The sequence below is a fragment of the Poeciliopsis prolifica genome, unplaced genomic scaffold (assembly GCF_027474105.1).
Source record: "Poeciliopsis prolifica strain line A6 unplaced genomic scaffold, Auburn_PproV2 SCAFFOLD021, whole genome shotgun sequence".
NCBI lineage: Eukaryota > Metazoa > Chordata > Actinopteri > Cyprinodontiformes > Poeciliidae > Poeciliopsis > Poeciliopsis prolifica.
In genome coordinates this window covers 9,008,359-9,029,519 of record NW_026562396.1, presented here as the reverse complement: position 1 = coordinate 9,029,519, position 21,161 = coordinate 9,008,359, and the positions used below count along the sequence as shown (strand labels likewise).

Sequence of the window (21,161 nt, the reverse complement as noted above, 5' to 3'; positions counted from 1 at the left end):
AGGGCCGAGACAATGTTGAATATGTCTGATTTTAGATCTGGCATATTCAACACACCACCAGGTAACACAGCATTCACTGCAAGACGTTGTAAGATTGTTGTAAAGGGAAAATCGGGGCAAAAAAAAAAAAGGCTTTAGCAGGAACACCAACATGCAGAAGCATTATCTTCTGGTTTTTCAAGGAGCCATTTTGGGTTTGTTGTGACATATATAATTTGTTTTGCTGTTTGGATTCAGATACATGTAATTAAATATTGTACAACAATTAATTAAGTCAAATATTGCAAATTTGGATTTGTTACGAGCTTGATACTAGATGTATTTGCTGGGTTTATTCAATATTGGTGCCACGGCCTTAAATAGATGTGAAACAATTGATTAAACCAGATGTTGGTTGTTTTATATCGTACCACAGAACAAACCCTGCAGCCAAGCGATGCAGCAGCTTTCTATATCTGCCTCTTTACTGCTATTATTCAGGGTTACTGTTCCAACCCCAAGTCCAGCTGGAGAAGGACAAAGCCAGCAATTAGAAGAATGGCTTGTTTGATGTAATGCTAACATAGAATTGAGTGTTGATCATTGAAAAGAGTATAAATGCTCTGATTTTGAGCCAATTCATTATCCATTTTGCCATGTGACATGGTGCTCCATCACAGCAGGGGTAAAAAAAGCACTATTCATTACCAAATTGCTCTAGCATTATTGGGCAGTGTTGCTCCTGGAGGAAGTTTTGAGCCCATTCTTTATTCACGGCAGTGTTTCTTGGCATTGTAGGGTTGGAAAAAGCCAACCCAACAGATAAATGGTCTCAGGAGACCTTAGTTCTTGATACGTATTCACCTTTTTGTCTAAGGACTCTCCTTGTTCCTGATATTCACAAGCAGTCTAAAAAGGTTTTAATCAAAGAAAACGGGGTTATCCCACTTCTCTGTAGTCCAGTTCTGGTACTTCCTGCAGAACACAAATCTATCCTTGATGTTTTTGAGAGAGGAGCCTCTCGAGAAGTGCTTAGGAGACAGTCCTCAAACTTTAGGGCATCCTACAGATTTAAGTTATAGACAATGCTTAATTCAGGTGCAATTTTGCTTGCAGGAATATCCGTGAAGATTCCTTGAACCGAGGTGATTATGACAGGACGCACTTTCTCTTAGTAACCATGGTTGAAGAATGATTTCACTCTACCATTGTTAACACTTTCCCCTAAGACTGTAATGATGCGAAAAGTTGTTTTCTGTGCCGGGGCCAAGATTTATAACAGGTTTCAAAGGTTTTACATGTGGATGGCTTTGGCTACTGGTAGACTCAATCAGTGGTATATTTTTATTTATAAGGCTATAGTAGGACTTCTTTCTTCGTATGTGTTGACCTACTTAAATAAAAAGTCCACTGTACGATATTCTCATCGTTTTTCCTCTCAGTGTCTAAAGTCCAATCTGAAGTTGGAAAGAAATCTTTTCAGTTTTCTGCTCCATTTGCTTGGAATCAGTTTCAGAAATACATGAACCTAAAGGGGCTGTTGTCTCGAAATGTTTTCACAGATGTTCTTACTGATTTTGACCAGGAATCAGCTGTCGGTAAACGTTTTAACCGAGGCATCTTTTAACTAATTTATTTATGACAGACTCAGCCTTTTCTGCTTTGCTGTAAATGATCTGTGAACTCCATGTGAAGCTCCCAGTTTTGGCCAGGATTCTCTTGGAAAAGAGATTTTTAATTTCAATGGGATTTTCCTTGAAAAACATGTTTTAATAATAATGCAAAGAAGACTGTGTGATTAATTATTTTAAATTAATATTCATTATCTCTTTTTTGTAATTTTTTTTTATCTGACTGCTCTTTTTGAAAAACTATACCCTAATTACCACCATAAAACCAAAAGCTGCAGTGACTGTGCAGTCCTACAGTTGCTAAAAGTGTGAAAGCTTTTAGCAACGACTGTTCATTTCTGAGATTATATTCTTTCTATCATGCGGCCCTGGGGTCTGACCTCCAGCAGGAAACGTGGGCTCTCGGGCATGAGCACGACTCCGATGAGTGCAGCCAGCGCCGGGAAGAGACACACAAACATAAACAGTCTCCAGCTGTGTATCTGAAACTGTGTTCCAATGGCGAAGCCCCAGCCTGAAAAAACAAACAAAAAAACAAGCAAACAAACAAGCAAACAAACAAAGTTACAGCAAGTTTAAATTTCAAAAAGATATCAGACCCCGATCAGACCCCCAGACAATCTGCTAGGATTGTTGTTCGGGTAGGAGGGCAGCGTTAGCTTGTGGGGTGAGAGAACGGCCTTGAAGGAGCCTCATCATTCCTAATCGTCAGCCATTTTGACCTGAGCAAACTTAACTGAACTTCTCCCACTGGATGAAATAAATACTAACCTAGTGGAACCGGGTTATGATAGTTACTGTCTGCAAAGTATGTTAATGACTTTAATTTAACATGGGAAAAGCTGGGGTTTTTTATTGTTAGCTGCAAAATTGTGTGTGCAAGCTATAGCGAGGTTTGACATATTCTTTGACCATTTCATTGGTTATAAGCTAAATATAAACAAAAGTAAAAAACCACTATTTATCAAATCACTGCTCCAAAAGCTCCTCCGTATGAGTCGTATTTTCGATGTCAACATTGAGCTCCTGCATTTCAGTCATGGAGACTGGAAGGCACATTCACTGCAAAGTCTATTTTGGCTCAACGTTCTTGTGCCTTTTTCAGCTACTCCACATCTTAATTTGTGTGTCAGCAAAATGCGAGCGTGTTTATTTATGGGAGCCTTGACGGTGTTACCATAGTGAGGGATGATTCCCCAGGCGGTGAAGGAGGCGTACAGGCCTCCCAGCATCCAGAACATGCACAGCCAACTCAAATGTTCTCCACGCTTATCCATCTGCAGGAACTCGGTGAAGTAGGTGTACACGATCGGGATGGATCCCCCAATTCTGCAACAGGAAAGATATTTTCCTTTTCAAGCCACAGTACCAAATTACGCGTTGACAATTATGGCTCGTATTTACTCACAGATTTAGGTTTAGTTTAGGGAGACATGTAGACAATTCTCTACTTTAATGTTGGTTCACAGAAAGCCTTTATTATCATTTTTTTTTGCAATTTAAAGAAATAGAAAGAAGAATAAAATAAGTAAATTCCCATTTACTTATGAATTATCACGCAATTCCAGCTGGAAAATAAAACAAATTCTAACATTGTGTCATCAATTCACAATACATGTCTTCTTTGCACAAAAAAGTGAAATCAAAATCATACAAAACTGATTTCAAGTCAATTATATACATTCCAAATTGACTCTAATTATCAAACAATGCCGTCAGTTTTTTAAAAAAATCCAAATTGGGCAAAATAAATTTGCCAGTCCAGAAGAACTCAGGTTTTAATGTGGACGCTGTATGAAAGAGTACAACAGTGTATTTCTCAAAACAGTCCAGATTAGAACTTCAACTAATCCGGATTAGAACTGTTATAGTTTGAATCTAAAAGCACATCGCTGTATTTCAGTCCTATTATTATGTGATGTTTGCATCATTTTTCTAACCATTTTTCTTTAAATTCTCAGCAGTTTAAACTTTGTAATAAAAGTTGAGATTATGCACTCACAGCTGAGAAAGAGTCACATGAGTAGGTCAAACATTTGTAGAGAACCGGCGCATTTATTTTAAACTCTTGTTCTGCAGCTAGCATAGAAAGCACAATTGAGAAATCCAGAGCTTTTATTGCACAAAAAGGCTTTACAGGCAGCAGCAGGAAATGAGCACAAAACTGAAATCAAAAGCCAATGAAGAACCACCGTCCCTTATCTGAATTTGCACAGCAAAGAACTTCTCTGTTGGGGTAAATAAAACAGAGATCTCCTTGGGTGTAGCTTGCAGCTAGAATCTCTTTGAGGTGGCGTCAACAGTAGGGGGACGTGGTGCGCGCCAGCATGCGACAGCAATAGAAGCTTCTTGTAACGACATGCTCCTCTACAAGAGAAGCTGAGAGTGTCTTCACAACATTGTGGTGCTGTGATCATCTGTCTGGGGAAAGGCTAAATAAGGAATGAAGTCAAAATTGATGATGAAAGCATACAGAAGAAATTTTGTTAATCTCCCCCCTGGTTAGAGAATTTTATGTAAAATCAACTTTTTTCAAAACGCCCGGTTGGACCTCGCTCCGTCTTCAAGGAGAAAGCTCATTTTTGGAGATGCAGTTGTCAAATCAGCCTCCTTCACTTAACATCTCAGTCACACGCCCAAGTCCAATTAGGACTGCAACTAACGAATATTTTAGATATGGATTAATCTATTGATTATTCTCATGATGATTCGATTAATCTGATTTAAAAAATTGGTACATTCTGTGAGTTTTTCCATTTAAGACATTAAATATTATAAATGTATTAAAAGATGCAAATAAACCAAATACACATTGTAAAGGTCAAATGGTAAAAATGCCACTTGAGGAGTCTTGGGTAGAATATCTTCAAATCTCCCATACATCCAAAACATTTTACATTTTCTCGAATGGAAAATCTAAATATTGTTTGTACAGTTATGGCTTATATACGGTACAGCTCTGAATGTTGTTCTTTCAGTAAATGGCATGTTTTGAGTCTGTGCACTCTGACTTAACAGTCGATTACTAAATTAGATTACTGTTATTTTCATCACGATTAATCTGATTAATCGTTTTATTTCTAAATCCAATAGGAAACCTGAAGAAAAGAGGGGATGGGAGAGGACTGTGAATATCAGAGATCCACTCTTGTGAAAGAGTTGTGCCTTTCCTTTCATACTTTCTACCTGGTACAAACAACAACAACAACAACAGTAGGTTCTAATGGATGTTTTTGCAGTTACATAGCTTCTTAAAATGTCACGCATCTTATTTTCAAAGGTGTTTTCTTTAAGCAGATTATTCACAGTAAAGGTCAGTTATTATAAAAAACCCAGTGATGCTGTGCTGGAAAGACAAATGTGTATTTGGGAAAAAAAACAAAAAACAAATAAAACATAAGGCGTCTCACCCAAAGCCGGAGCAGAACCTCAGGAAGAGGAAGAAGCCGTATCCCTGAGCGAAGCAGGACAGGAAGGAGAAGACCAGGTCGATGGTCAGGACGTAGATGAGACACTTCCTCCTCCCCATCTTGTCACACAGACCGCCCCACACCAAGGCACCCACCATCATGGACACGTACACAAGCAGGCCTGCAGAATGCACACAGAGACGCACATTACCGAAGCAGCCGGGTCCAAAGAACCTTTTGGAATCATTATTGCAACTCAGTAATGGTTCTGTTCTGGGTTTTCAGCTCAAGAAAACCCAGAACACATTTAAAAACAACGTTACGGTTGTTTTTAACGTAACGTTAAAAACAACCTGATACACATTTAAAAACAACGTTACGGTAGCAAAAGATGCCTCACCTTTCAGATAAAGCTACAGACAATTTAACATCTTCCCATGGAAAACGTGAGGTGCAACACATGGATTCATTTAGGAGTTTGATTTGAATTGAATTTATTTTAATAGTAAAAAAGTGACAACGAATCCAAAATTTTTTTATCAAATGCAGACCTGGTCGTGGCTGTTTAATACACATGGCAAAACGGCCAGAGAGCCATTTCAGCAACAAAGCAGATTAAAGTGCTTTCGATCTTAAAAATACAGAAATAAAAAAAATTCTAAAAACAAAATACAGTCACCAATTAAGAAACCAGTGACAAACATTACATGTTATCTACTTATAGTGGAAAAAAAAAAACACTCAGTACTGCTGTGCCAATAAGTTTGGACACCACTGCACTGAAGTCGCTTTAAAACAGCAGCTGCACCACCAGGGGGCTCCCTTCACCCTCACATGAACAGAAAGTGCAGAGTACTCAGCAGCTTTTATGCTATGTTTCAGTGATGCATCCTTTTTATTCTGAGTCCATTTAGCTCCGGATGTTTCTGTAACATTCATTAAGACATCCAAAGCGCACACACACTCAAACTGGTGATCTGATGGACAGAAAGGCCCATGTTGTTCAGAGAACCTCCACCTTTTGTACCTATGTGACTAGTGTTGATTCAACTATCATTGTACACCTTTATTGAAATGCAAAGACTTTATGAGTTGCAGCATTCTGTCCAGAGAACCTCAATTTCTCCTGTCAGAGTTCAATGTCTTTTTATTTTGTTTTCCTTCTATATTCTTGTCAATTCTCTATCATCTTTGGTCAACTACTCCTCTTTAGACTCCTACTTCTTGCCTGCCAGTCCTGTGTTTTTACTACACAGTCCTAATTACTGAAGGCATAAGCAGCTTAGCGGCACGTGGAGCCATAGTGTGCGTCGTGCACCTTCCCCACGGATTACTAAAGCCTGCAGATGCTTCATTCTGCTCCCCACACATCCCATTCAGTAAGAGGCCGCACGGGACGTCAAGGCAACAAGAGTCAGAGGCAGCGTGTTGCCTGTTAACTTTGGCAATTTGATGCTTTAGATTACATGTGTCAAAATGAAGGTTCGGGGGCCAAATCTAGGCCGCTATAGCTTTTTATGTGGCCCTACAGACTCCATGAAGGAGGCATAAAGATAGCGGTTTTGTGCTTAAAAATTATTTTTTCAATCAAATCAAAGCGATTTTTATGCTAAAATACAGCAATAGCTGCGTTTCCATTGATGTTATAAATGCACAAATTGGAATAATGAAAATACATTTCCTTAATTAGAAAAAAACATCTTTTTTGGCTGCATTGAAATTATTGTATTTCCCAAAACTGCGATGGAAACACATTTTTTTGCAACACAAGAGTCGCGTGTTCAACAACCGAATGACACTACTGGTGGAAAAGACAAAATACGTCAAAAAATGTTGAATATAGTTTAATTTTAAATAGTACTTATTGAATGTAGGCACAGCTATTGGTTAATATTTTAAAATCAAATCAAATTTTATTTGTATAGCACATTTCAAAGTGCTTTACATCATAACAAACACAAAAACACAGTGATGGAACATAGAATTAACAAACTATGACATTAAGCCAATTGACATTGATAATTAGTAATTGATTACGTTTCAAAACAAACTCTAAACCGGTGTGTTTTTAGTCGAGATTTAAAGGAAGTCAGTGTTTCAGCTGTTTTACAGTTTTCTGGAAATTTGTTCCAGATTTGTGGTGCATAGAAGCTGAAAGCTGCTTCTCCTTGTTTGGTTCTGGTTCTGGGGATGCAGAGCAGATCCAGAACCAGAAGACCTGAGGGATCTGGAAGGTTTATACAACAACAGCATATCTTTAATGTATTGTGCTAAACCGTTCAGTGATTTATAAACTAGCAACAATTTTTTAAAGTCTATTCTTTGAGCTACAGGGAGCCAGTGTAGGGACTTTAATACTGGTGTTATGTCTCTATCTTCCTGGTTTTAGTGAGAACGCGAGCAGCAGCGTTCTGGACCATCTGCAGCTGTTTGTTTTGTTGGACAGACAACAAATCAATCTGTGAAGACGCTGTTGCAGTAATCAACACTGGTCCTCTAATCCTGGAGATGTTCTTCAGGTGATGGAAGGCCGACTTTGTGACTGTTTTTCTGTGGCTCTGAATGTTCAGGTCCGAGTCCATCACTACTCCCAGGTTTCGGGCCTGATCGCTAGTTTTTAGTTGTAATAACTGAAGCTGTGCATTGACTTTAGATCGTTCCTCTTTAGGTCCAAAAATAATGACTTCAGTTTTGTTTTCGTTCAGATGGAGAAAGTTTTGGCACATCCACACATTTATCTGTTCAAAGCATTTATTCAGTGATTGGACGGGTTCTGAGTCACCTGGTGACATCGTAAAGTACAGCTGAGTATCATCTGCATAGTTATGGTAGCTAATATTATTTCCTGTTATAACATGAGCTATTGGGAGCATATAAATATTAAATAATCCTAGGATTGATCCTTGGGTTACCTCAGGTGTGACCTTTGACCTCTTTGATGAGAAGTTTTCCAATTGAAACAAAGAAATCCCTGTTTTTTATGTAAGATTCAAACCAGTTGAGCACTGAACCGGAGAGTCCGACTCCCCAGTCGATTCAGTAATATGCCATGGTTCACAGTGTCAAAAGCTGCACTGAGGTTCAACAGAACCAGCACCGTGGTCCTCTCACAGTCCATATTTATATGGACATCATTGAACACTTTAACAAGGGCTGTCTCTGTGCTGTGGCGAGCACGAAAATCAGACTGGAATGAGTCAAAGCGGTTGGTTATTGTTAGGAAGCTATTTGTTTAACAGTTTATGACCAATATATATAATGGCACAACTGAGAACATTTATCATGTGGTCCAATATGAAAATGAGTTTAACACCCAACTTTAGAGTGTGTATGTGTGTATACATGCATGTACAAGTTGAGAGGATGGAACGGTGTCCTTCAGGCGGAGAATCAGGATCTATTTCAGCTACATTACTTTTGAAAAAGTCTCCTTTAATATATTGAAGCTGCCAAATACCTTCAGGGTGAAGGAGAATTCATCGTTTCTCAGCCGCATTAGAAGTGAAAGCGATATAACTCCATCTGCCACACGCAGAAGATGAAATATTGTATCCATGAATAAGATACAAATTTAGCCGATAAACCATATGGCTTACAGTGAGTCATGAAAACACTAACCTTGTCAGCAGAACTTAGTCACCCAAGACAGATTAGATATCGCTATAAATTGCTTCATATCAAATCATTCGATCATATTTTTTTTCAGTTTGAGTGATGGGTTTCCCAGCGATGATGCTTTCCTAGTTTGGGTTCTTTGTGTGAGCGAGTTGAAGACAAATGGAACAACTTTGTCAGTTGGTGAAATTGCTGATTGCACAAAGTGACAAAGTCAACAATTAGCAGAAAAATATTTGGCATTTGGAAGGGAAATGTTCCAAGTACAGATGAGAAGTGTTTGACATGTCAGTAATCCAACTGGCTGATCAAACTGTTTTTACATAATTCACTAACGTTGAAGGCTTCTAAAATAAGAAGTGAAAGGAAAACGCATGGTTTTCAGGAAAATGGCACACTTTTACATGCTTTTTAGAATTTAAAATCTGAAAAGTGAGACTTGCTCGTGTGTTCAGCCTCTTACTTTTCAGAGAGTCTTTTGAACTCTGACCCGTTTAACATTTAGAGACTATTCCACTCTTCTTCATAAAATAGTTGAAGCTTGATGATATTGACTGGACATCGATTGTCAAGTCTTTTCACAGAAACTGCATTGGATTTGTGTCTGGGCTTTGACTAGGCCATCTTGAATCTAGATTAAGGATTTCAGTCTTGGCAGTCCATTGAGTCATGTTTGCAGGATGCAAATGTTAGATGACCTTTTAAAAAAATGAAGCGCCAACTTAAAAAAAACATTTTGTTACAATCAAATTAAGTTTGTCAAACTTAATTTATTTAAGTTTGCTTAAGATGGCAACTTCACGCCTGATAGTCTGGTAGTATTGGTTTGTATTGAGACCAAAATTGCAACATTGGTCACATTTCCTGCTGTTGTGGTTCTCTTTCACACTCACACTGTGTCAAACGATCCAAACTAATTGAAAAACCTGTTCACCTCCTCGCCTGTGGTGGCGCCGCACCAAGAACTACTGAAGGAAACTACACAAAAACTTCTGAAGACACTAAGCGCAACTTCCTTCTTCCTAGAATGTGAACAAAAATGGAGTAGCTTCAGATTTTAGTAGTTGTAGAATTCCTCTTTTGTCTGGTAATAAAAAAATAAAACTAAACAGGAATCATTTATCCCTGTAGTGTGAGACTCACGTGTTCATTCTGGCTCTGTTGACCCAGACTGCCCTGCTCTACAATTGTGGAGCAGTTTCCAGTGCGGTTGCATTCGACCTGTGCCAGAGTTCACTTCAACTGGACCTGGGATCCGGTGTTGCTCATGAGGACCAAAGTTTTGATTTTGGGATTCGCACCTCCCATAACGAAGCAGAGTTTAGAGGTCAATTAAAGCAAAATAACAGGTCTGGTGTGAATGCATGCGCTTAATATGTTCACTGTATAAACTTAATTTGGTTGTGTCAAATTAACTGATTTGTTATCTCCTGTTATTTCAGTACAGAAACCTGGGCAGCTGGGTTTTATAAAAGGTATCACTGGGGTTGGACACAAATTCCTTGCATGCTTTTCAGACATTGCAAACCATTCACTACCTCAACTTTCTAAAACCATTGATCACTTTCCCACATTTTTTTTCTCCTCACTTCCATATTTTTAACTCCCTTATCCAAAGAGCGTCATCCTCACTCTTTAGGCAGTTGAAGAAACCCCAGCGGGTCAGCACGCAATCTCTACCAAAACTCTCCGCAAACCTTCTTCCATAAACACGTTTCCGCTCCCCGGTCTGTTCGGTGTGCCGAGCATGAACCTGCATCCGGCAGCACCACTCTGCGGCACCTGCTTCGTATTCTAAGCCAGCGATCACAGCTCTCCTCTTGCCCTGCACAGACAGACGCTCCCGCCCGTCAGAGGCCCGGAGAGTGTCTGACAGGCTCTGCGCCGGGACGCCGCGGGGGCGCCGGGCATCTCTGACCGCGGCAGCACGCTCCGCGTTAGCCCCGGGAAGGCACGCAGCAAAACGGCGGCCGCTTCCTCATCAGCCTCCCGCCACGCCTCGTCCCGGGGAGCCCGTCGTCGAGATGGGATGAGTGACGTGCAATCTGCTGCATCGCCTCGCTGCGCGCCGCGGTCCGGGAGATAAAGGTGAGGGGTTTTAATTTGCTGCTCAGCTCTCCGAGCAGACAGTGAAGGAGCAGGTGTTTTCATGGTGCGTTTTCCACAAGGCTGCATACAATTGAAAAAAAAAATGTTTTCTAAGATTGTGTTTTTAAAGTTGCAACTGAATGGAGAGAAAATAAAGACGGACGCATAAGTAGAACCGTAAAGGTAGCAGTTGTGTGCTGAAATATTACTTAATCAATCAATGCAGCTTTTATCTGTTTGACATGATAATTGCGTAAAATGGAATTATGAAAATAAATTTACTGAAATATGCCTATTTGGAAATAAAACTCACGTTTTTCAACAAAAAAACAAACCTGTCTTTGTGTGAGGTTGCGGCGGTTTTCCGGTCGTATCGCGAGACTGAGCGTTCTTTGCGAAACTGCGCATCGCACAAATCGCGTTCAACAACCTGACCGGACGGAGGAGACGACCTGACGTCTGATGACTATACTTGTTTATACTTATTTAGGATGACTTGTCGCCTAAACAAACTTATTCACACGTCATTTGAACCGAGTCTCGTCAAAAGAAACACTGTCTGTTTGACGTCTGCGGAACATCGACACAGTTGTAACGGAAACGCCACTCACCAGCTACACTTTTTCTCAACTCTGCGGTAATTCGCGCAAAGTGAACAAGCCGCACATTTTCGCACCAACACATAGTCGTGCGTTCATTGCAAATTCACCAACAAAAATTGTCAGACCGTTTCATTTTAGTCAGTCCGAGGAGGGAGTTAACGCTTCTGCTCCACCGCGGCTCAATGTCTTCTTCAGACGTTTGTGTGTTGTCTCCTGTTGGTACAGCGCCACCACAGGCGAGGAGGTGAAAACGTCACCAGCACAGCGAGTGATAAAGTCACATTCACCGTCACGTATGAGCACAAAATCTGTTGCAAATATTTCTGAATTAGCAACAAAGTTCTAATTTTGTTGCTGACTCAGTTTGGCGCCCCTGAGACGGTCTCCTCCAGGTTCAGACAGTAGCAGTGCCACCGAGGCTAATCTGGTTGGACACAATGAAGCATCTGACCACTGCAGGACACCGTAATCATTCTTTAATCCGAGCCTCCTCTCCTTAGTTGGAAGAGTATCTTGGGGATATTTTAGTCAGACTATCTGCAGCCATCAAAAGCCAAACATCTGTAGGATTTATTATTATTATTATTTCCGCTAAGCACATCATCATTTCACCAACGGGTTCCATGCTCACCCACAGATGAGCGCACTTAGTAAATCTTGCGGATTATCTAAAAACACTGTTTGTGTTGAGGTTTTTTTTTAAATGCTAGCATTTCACACTCCATTTGTTGCTAAATGTGTTGCTAATAAAAGAATGAACCCGTCAGAATGCCAGTGGGAACGTTCTCACTTTAGGTTGTGAAGCAAGATGGAGCTGCCCTGCTTACAGCCCAGGCTTGTGCACTGATGAGCACTAATGAGGACATTTTGTGAAGGCGGCTGTAAAAACCATAAAGCAAGTCTTCCCTGAGAGGACAGTAACGTGTCGCCTCAGATCGCTTGGTTAGAAATATATTCCTGGGCATTGTTGAAGAAGAAACTGGTGTTGAATTTTCTCATCAACTGTAGAGTTAGTGGGATTTTCTCTAGCATACATTAGTTCTGGTTGGTTCTTTTTGTTTGTTAATCATATATATATATATATATATATATATATATATATATATATATATATATATATATATATATATATATATATATATATATATATTATATATTATATATATATATATATATATATATATATATATATAACTATATATATATATAGTTATATATATATAACTATATATATATAATATATATAACTATATATATACTATATATATATATATATATATATATATATATATAATATATATATAATATATATATATATATATAACTATAAAGATTATAAGATTATAAAGAATCTCAAAATTCTGCTTTCTAGCCAAATGACCAGAAAGAGTTTTAAAGAGCAGTGGCAGCAGCAAATGAGATGGATTAGCAGTTCAGGTTACTGAGGAATAGCTTCTCTAGATATTGAGCAGTTAGCCATGAGACTATCATACAAGTCTTCAGTCAGACTTCTTGAGATTTATTTCCACACTGACTGCTCCCTTAAAGCCTCACAATCCACAGCAGCTCGTTGAAAATACTTGGATGAAATAGTTAATTAATTGAAGTATTTTTGAATGAAATTGGATTCAATGAAAAATGCAACTGCACCATTTACTGTAAGGCTCTGTTGTGGCATCAAATTCACTTCAACTGACTGATGTTTGTCAAATCCCCATATGTATAAAATGAGAAGTTTAGCAAGTTATTTTCTCTGGGAAAAAAAACAACTGAATACCTACACTTTCTTTTTTAATTTTGTTGCCATGCTGATGGTTGCTCATGCAGCTCCTCACGCTTCACTTCATCCAATGCAATTTAGCCCAGAACTCAACAGAGACTTGCTAAATTCAATGTTGAGAAAAAATATTGGACAAGAGTGATGCTGTTGACTTGGAAAAAAAGCTTTGGACGCTGTAAATTTTAAACTATTAATGGCCAAACTAGGTAAATTCATCTTCTTGGAAGATGCAAAAACGGATAGAATCATGTCTGTCACACACCAATCAGTCAACAAGCTTACATTTCACTTTCTCTTCCTTTTAACATAGGTGTTCTCCAAAGCTCCGTTCTGGGGTCGTTTTTATTTCCTCTCCACAAAAACAGCCTCCCTTCAGTTTGTCCTGACATTCCTGATTGTGCTATGAAAAGGCACCGTTTGGCTGCATGACGCTACTGATAAATGTGGAGATTTCAAATTTCACACCGACGCCCTCTACGACCCACCACTTCGCTTCTACTCACCCAAGAGTCCTTTGTCTGCGTTGGATATGCACATGTCCTTCTCAGCGCTGGGCAAGACGAAGCCCACCACGAAGCCATCCACGCCGTCCGCCATCAGCGCCAATCCCAGCACGAAGAAGAGCGTCCACTGAAAGCGGCCGTGGCCGCAGTCCTCCATGATGGTCTCGTACTGCTCCGGCAGGCTCTCCTCCTCCTCCTCCTGCTGAGCGGCCAGACGGGCTTTCCTCTTGGCCTCCAGCCGGGCGGCCCGCCGCGCCTCCTTGATCTCGTCGGGGTGGGGGACGCCCTGGTACTCCCCCTCGTACATCTGATCGTCCTCATCGGCCCCCTCCGTGGCGTCGCTGGCGGCGTCCTCATCCTGTGGGGGGTAGTCCGTCTGGTAAGGGTAGCCGTCCTGACCTCCTCCATCTTGAGTGTAGGTGTACTCTCCGCCCTCGGTCATCTGCTGGTTCACATTGTTTTGGTAGGGGTCATCCATGGTACTTGCCTGTGCAAACGGGACTCGGTCTTGAAGGGTTTTGTGTGCTGAAGAAGCTCAAGTTTGCCAGCTACAATGGCATAATCTTCCAGAGGAGCCGTGAGTTTGTCTGTTTTTATTTTTGGGGGGTTTCAGCTGGTTGTAGAGTCTCACTTCTAAGCAGTCACAAACTGTGTTGATTGACTGCTACCTGCTTTCTGGAGCACATAGCTGCATGCTGAACCTGAAAACAAATACAAAAACATGGCAACATATCTGTCAAGTCAGCAGCAGAGATGGTAAAGCAGAAGCATTCCAGTGCAACAATTCACACTCATACAAGCGTGTGCGCAGATTGAACTAAAAAAAGAGTAAATTTCTGCCAGAAAACTCTGAAATGTTGAGGTTAATCTCAGCAATGTGCCGGAAAAAGCTTGGAACATTTCTGAGTTTGAAATGGTGAAAATTTGGGAGAAATATTTCAGAACTTATGAGATTAATCTCAGATATTTCCCTCAAAAAATGTCAAACTCAGAAAAATTGCAAAATTTCACAATTTACAAAAGAAAACAATTGAAATTTCAATTTTTTTCTAGAAAGTTTCTGAGATTAATCATTTCTGAGTTTTTTTCAAGCAAATTTCTGAAAATTTGCTCCTCCTTTCTGTTTATTCATTTTTTGCATCTGCAATGGCTGTAGTGTGGCATGGTAATATAATCAGACACCACTGCAGCAGCCATTTTGAAAAAAACTGAAGAATTATGAAACATACAATACCTTTCCTTTTTTTTCTATTATTATTTTTGTCTTCTACTTGTAGTTTATCCTCATTCTTATCCCTCTTTTCTATGTTAAAAAGCATTTCTCTGCTCCTGTGTGAGCTCTTGTTATCACTCTAGGTGAATAGAAAGCGTCTTTTTCGCCCGCCAGAGATATACGGAGGAAAGCCGTTTTTCCACAGTGAGCAGTTTGTCCTTCTGCACAGGCAGATAATCTCTCCGTCTCTGCGCTCAAATGTTCTGTCGCCATTTTGATCCGTCACACAGCAGCCGTCGCTGTGACAATGGCACATTCAAATGAGTCCCGAGCAGAAGAAGATGCTTTGAAATCCAAAGGACGTTGAATACATAGAGTTTTGCCCTCTCTAAAAATACAGGAAGGGTGATGTTTGGAGGACGTTCACAGCAAATAAATGAAGAATCAAGCAGTCGTGAACCTTGTGGCACGTCTTTGGCGGTAGCAGGTTAGTTTGGTGGACAAAGAAAGTTTAGAAACACTGACTTCATTCTGCTCCAAGTGCACAAGTCCGACATCTCACATCCCACTTATCAATGTTTCCTTCTTTAAGTTGATGGTTGTTGATGCCTGAGCTCCTGTGAAACATCTCAGACTTGAGAGCAGTGTTGATTAGAGGTGTGCAGATCGATCCAAAAATATAGATACCATGTTGGTATCGGTGCCCGACGGATACTAATGTAATAAGATTGAAAATTCAGTTTCCAATTCCCTTCAGATTTTTCTTTGTGTATTCGAGTGTTACAACTTCGACATAAAAATATTTTTTCTTTGATTTGCTCTCAAATTACATATTTATTTTGCATTTTAAAAAATGCACACAAATTTATTTTTTCATATATTGTTTCTGTTTGTATGTGTATATTGTTATACTAACTTTTTCTTTATTATGTTAACATATTTTGTAGACACCTATAAAACCCTTCTGAACCAAACAGCCGGGCTGACTGTGAAGGCAGCATAGTCAGATGGTTTTGGAGCAGAGTGTTCTTTCTGACCAAGGCCAATCACTTCTAAAATAAGAAAGAGCATAATATTTGTAACATTAGTTGGTTTTCTATGGTCATCTATATGTCACATAAAAAAAACCTTCCAGTCTATCATATGACCAAACGTCACACTTAAAATCTCCAACTGTTGAAATGTGAAGGAATTTTCAGCACCTCTAATTTCTGACGTGGTTCTTAACAGGAGAATCGATGGACCAGGTTGGTTTTGTTGTATTATTCCCACAGTATTCACTAATTTCATCACATATTGCATATTTTTCTAATATTGTGCCTGAAGGAAAACATGCAATATGTGACAGTATTAGTGAATACTGTGGTAATAATGTAACAGATCAGTAATGACCTCTGTCTGATTGGGATTCACAGCAAACTTTGACCTCAGATAATGAGCGGTTTGTAGTGTCCAACTAGTTGCTGAATGTAGATTACATTCCTTAATGACTTCATTATTTTTCAGTTGTTTTTATTCCAGAATCAAAATAAAAAAATGAGTAACTTTTAAATGTTTTTTTGGAGTCCAGGTACTTCTTTGTATTGCACAGAACAATCTAGCAGTAACAATAAATTTGGATGGATGGACTAAAGTATTTTACTCAAACAGATTAATAGTAAGCAGCACATACTTGTAAAGAAGAAGAGTATAGAACAAAAATCCAAAAAGCATAATATACATTTTTTTACTCAATACCCTTCATTCTGATACCTCTAGAGAAAATTCAGGGTAAGCAATTACTTTTAGAAAACATCTGATTTGTAAACAGAATCCACCTGTGTGATACTTGGTATGTATAAATCCAGCTGTTCTGTAAGGCTAAAAGGTTTGTTAACAGACAGATTAGAGAGAAAGCTGTGGTGGAGCTTAAAGATCAGGTTAACTTTGGTTACCCTGAAGTTAGAAAATAACCAAATGAGTCAATGTAACATGGCTGACTCATGCTAGAGGAAGACATGACTGCTTAGCATGACTATTAAAGACTCTAACATGAGACCCGCCAGTTAGCAAGAACTAGTAAAAGTTAGCTTTTAAGTCTTTTTTAATTGTTTCTTTGCGTTTTTACTCTTAAATGCGTCATGTGTCTGCCCTGTGCTAGCAGAAGCTACACGTTATCTACATTCTTTTAGCTCTGTGCTAGCAGACGCTACACATTATCTACATTCTGTTAGCTCTGTGCTAGCAGACGCTACACATTATCTACATTCTGTTAGCTCTGTGTTAGCAGACACTACACATTATCTACATTCTGTTAGCTCTGTGCTAGCAGAAGCTACATGTTATCTACCTTCTGTTAGTTCTGTGTTAGTGTGAATTCCACAGCCTGTTTAACTTCTCCTCTTTCCCACATTGTTAGCCCCATTTTATAGCTAGTATTCATTGCAATTTTGTCTATTTCTACATTCTATCTGTATCTGTAAACAAATCAGACAAATCTGCAGACATGCAATTCTTAAAGGAAGCATGAAGCACATTATTATATGAAAGTTTTTTCTATATTCCATTTTATTTTAGTTCAAGGGCAGTCGACTCAGTCGGTGACCTCCCCCTTTCTTGAGTCATTTAATCACATTTCCCTACAGTAAGTCCTGATAAAGGCATCAAGTCTGAAACATTGGGTGAGAAACGACCAGAGGTAAAGTTTAACTTACTGTCATGTATAATAAGATCTTTGGATATATTTGATGTACATTTGTAATGGGGGAATTATGTATTTTCCAGACACATAGTGTCTTTTTATAGCATAATCAAGTAAATATTGCCTAAAATGCTGTACACCAAAAATAGCTGAAAAGAAATTTGACGACGACACATCATAGTCATATATGATGCATTGAAATAGGTTCCTGTCTCTTTAAGAAGCCCCTGCCCTTTCTGTCACTCCCCTTCAGCATGTCATTACAAAAATGGGGAAGTGACATTGTAAAGCATCAAAAAGATGCTTTTTTTATTAGTCCATATTAATAAACACTAAAATATAAAACAAAAATACCTTCTGAAATTCTTCAATTTGTAATTTTAGAAGTACATGAAAAAAAAGACATCAATTAATATATAATGTGGTATCCTATTGTTTTCACATGAGTATATAGGTTCAGCCATGAAGAAAAAAAATACTTAAAAATGATAAGTTTTGCATTTTGAGGGTCATTTTGGGTTAATAACAGATTTCAAATGTGATTTCTAAAAGTCACAAGTGAAATCAATATTTCTGACAGGAACTATTGACACAATAATTACAAGTATATCACCACACTTGCAGTTTAGTTACACAATCCAGTGAATTAAAGAAGTTCAAAATATTTTACACCATAGAAAGATAACACAGCAACCAATTACGAAACAAGCGATAAACATTACATCTCATCAAAATTATCAAGCAAACACACATCAAATGTGCTGATCAATGTTCCAGTTACTGTGAATCAAAGCAAACAAAACATGCAGGTCTTTTGTCTTGATTTTAAAGGAAGTCAGTGTTTTGGCTGTTTTGCAATTTTCTGGAAGTTTGCTAAACCACAATGCCGCCTGTCACACAGAAAACTGACACAAAGATGACGTGACCATTGAAAGTTTTATCTTCTACCAACAGGATTTCCCTCCAATAGAAACAAGATTCAACGACAAACTGTTTTTAAAACTCGATATACTGTTTTTGAATCCATGGAATAGCTTCTTCATTAACTGGCATAATTTCACAGTAAAACAAAAAGCATTAATTCTTTTTATTTATTTGTTTTTTATCACTTTCTCTGCCTTGGTCTGTCTAAAGCTTGAGTAATGATCATATTCCAGCTTCAGAATATGATCAGATTTTGAGGTTTATGTGGCAAAAACATCTGCTTGTGTCACGTGAGACATGGCGCAGAAATCATCGTTTGAGGTCATTCTGGTCTGTTCTTACACCCAGACATGATGACAGTTACTTAATCCAGATTAAAACTAATTTTTTTAAAAAAAATTCTCTGTTTCAACTGAAGTTCTGAAGTCAGTGCTACGGTGTGAACAGAACAGTTTTTCTCTTTCTGTTTTTTTTTTTTTTTGCAGCAGCAGCACTACATGATCACCACCATCCATTTTTTCTTCAGCCATTGTGAATAAAACATGGAACAATTCAGCAGAGGATTGCAGCAGGATCGATGCTCGGTCCGGTTTCGGGGGGAACTGATGTTGATTTCATCATCACGCTGCAGCTGGCGCTTACATAACACTCAGATTTTCACCCAGCTCCCCCGGCCGCCTCACGCCCCCCGCACTAATTCAGATGTCCGACAAGCTTTAAATGCGTGTGCGGACTTATAATAGGTCACGATCCGCTTTTCCGAAAAGTCAAGCGAGTCCCTCTGAAATCGTAAGGAATCAATGACGGCGCGAGGATTTACAGGATGCAACTTAATTTGCTGAAAGCGATTTTGCCAGTGACCTTTCGCTGTTTTGATCTGCTGTTAGTTTGAACTTTACTGTCACCACTTCATCAGTGGGCCTTAGCTGCCATGAACTTTTATTTTACAGTACACGATGCTGCATTTAATTTTTTTATTCTGGAAACCTTACACACTCCTCTGCACACACACACACAGATACACACTTCTTCAAACAGCATTTGTCATCGTTTTTTGCTATTCTTCCCACCAATTCTTCCTCACTTCAGCCGTTTCCAAGACTTTATGTTGAGTTTTTGGAGAACAGTACACTGCAAAAAAAAGTATTTTTGAGGACTGTAAATACAGTCCGTGCAAGATATTTAAAATTTACCTTAAAACAATGGCAATCAAATCATGACAACGTTATTATAACAGGCAAATCCTGCTAACACCAGCTGATTGTGGACAGTATAAATTGCAACATAGCAAAAATATATGTAATATTTACCCAATTAATTTGGTTCTCACAATGGATTACATTGCAGAAAGTAAAGTTCCTTTAAATCGATGCTTAAAACCCACCAGTTTAGATCTGCTTTTGACCCACAGCAACTGAAACATTGAGCAATATAAGTGATATGTTTTTATTTGCTTGATCATTTTGATGATATTTGACAAAATGTTGCGTGTTTTGTGGTCGATGGATGCATTGCAGGATTCATATATTGCCAGTTCAAACATCCTCTTAACATTTTGTGAAAGCACATCTATAATTTGAGCATTTGCAAACATCCGCACACAGTACATACAGAAGTAAATTCATGAGTTAGTAAGCATGAATAAATACTGAGTATGTTGGCTTTGGGAGTAATTAGCCATTACGGGTTAAGCATTAATAAACGTATTGATTTACAGCTTATTAAGTATGGCTCATCCTTAATTAATGATGTTTTCAAGGTTAAATGATGGTTAAATGAGGTGTAGTTATTATAAAGTGCTTCCCCTTTTAGGTGTTTATTTATTCATTTTGGACTCTGTCAGAACTTCAAGATTCCTCTGAGCTACAAGGTGAATATTTTTGGCAATCGAAGGAAGATGAAACAGAGAATTAAAAAATAATAATAATCTGCCTCCACTGCAGATCCTTTCAGCCGCTGGTGCGTCGGACTGGTTTTACGGCAGAATGAGCGGACTGTGAGGGGACTGAGTTCGACGTGATCTTCACCGAGCTTCAGAGGGCAAAAGACAATCCGACATGACTTCTGAGGACGGGCCGCCAAATTCACTTCTGGAGAAACCGGATTTCCTTTGCTCATCAATCCCTTCTTATCGTATGCATTTGCAGAAATTGCAACAGTGTGAGAGTTAAATCATAATAATAATCGTGGCCTGTTTATTTTTTGAGAAGCAAGCCATACCAACCCTATAAAGGCTAACATCCAGCGTGAGAACAGAAAACGATTTCAGCTCCAGTCATATTGCCGTATTTCCCAGTCCGATCACTTCTTTCTTGATTTATGTGACAAAACAAACTGAAGTGAAAAGCAGCCAAAAGAACATGATCTTACCATAGTTTGTATTTTCCTTTAACTTCTGAGGAGGGAATAGGTTAGTATTTAAAAATAAAGAAAAAAATAGTTTAAATCCAACTAGCATTTTCAATTGTCCCGAGCGTACATGACAGTTTGTCTCGAGGCCGGGCTGCAGCCAAACCCGAGGGATTAGTATACCAGCTCACACAACCCCCCCCCTACACACACACACGCACACACACACAGACAACAAACACACCGTCCCTCCCACCCAGGGCTTACCCCCTCCCAGGTCTAACATCTCCCCCCCACACACCTCTTCAGCCAAATGGTACAGTCCTAAAGGCTCGAATAGCAACAGGCTGCACACCGTCCTTTTACATGCTGTTTTAAAAAAAAAAA

The 21,161-nt window shown here is 39.1% G+C and overlaps 1 protein-coding gene across 1 annotated transcript in view; it reads right to left on the bottom strand.

Annotated features, from left to right (window-relative positions):
- The window catches only part of sv2ba (synaptic vesicle glycoprotein 2Ba), a 33,638-nt gene extending 12,710 nt beyond the window's left edge, over positions 1-20,928 (bottom strand). Inside the window, exons 1-5 of the mRNA XM_055045132.1 lie at positions 20,796-20,928; positions 13,609-14,309; positions 5,021-5,201; positions 2,788-2,939; positions 1,991-2,124 (exon numbers count right to left, since the gene is read on the bottom strand). Coding sequence (XP_054901107.1) covers positions 1,991-2,124; positions 2,788-2,939; positions 5,021-5,201; positions 13,609-14,086 — 945 coding nt within the window. The 5' untranslated portion in view covers positions 14,087-14,309; positions 20,796-20,928. The remainder of the gene's footprint in view (positions 1-1,990; positions 2,125-2,787; positions 2,940-5,020; positions 5,202-13,608; positions 14,310-20,795) is intronic.
- Between the last annotated feature and the right edge of the window lie 233 nt (positions 20,929-21,161).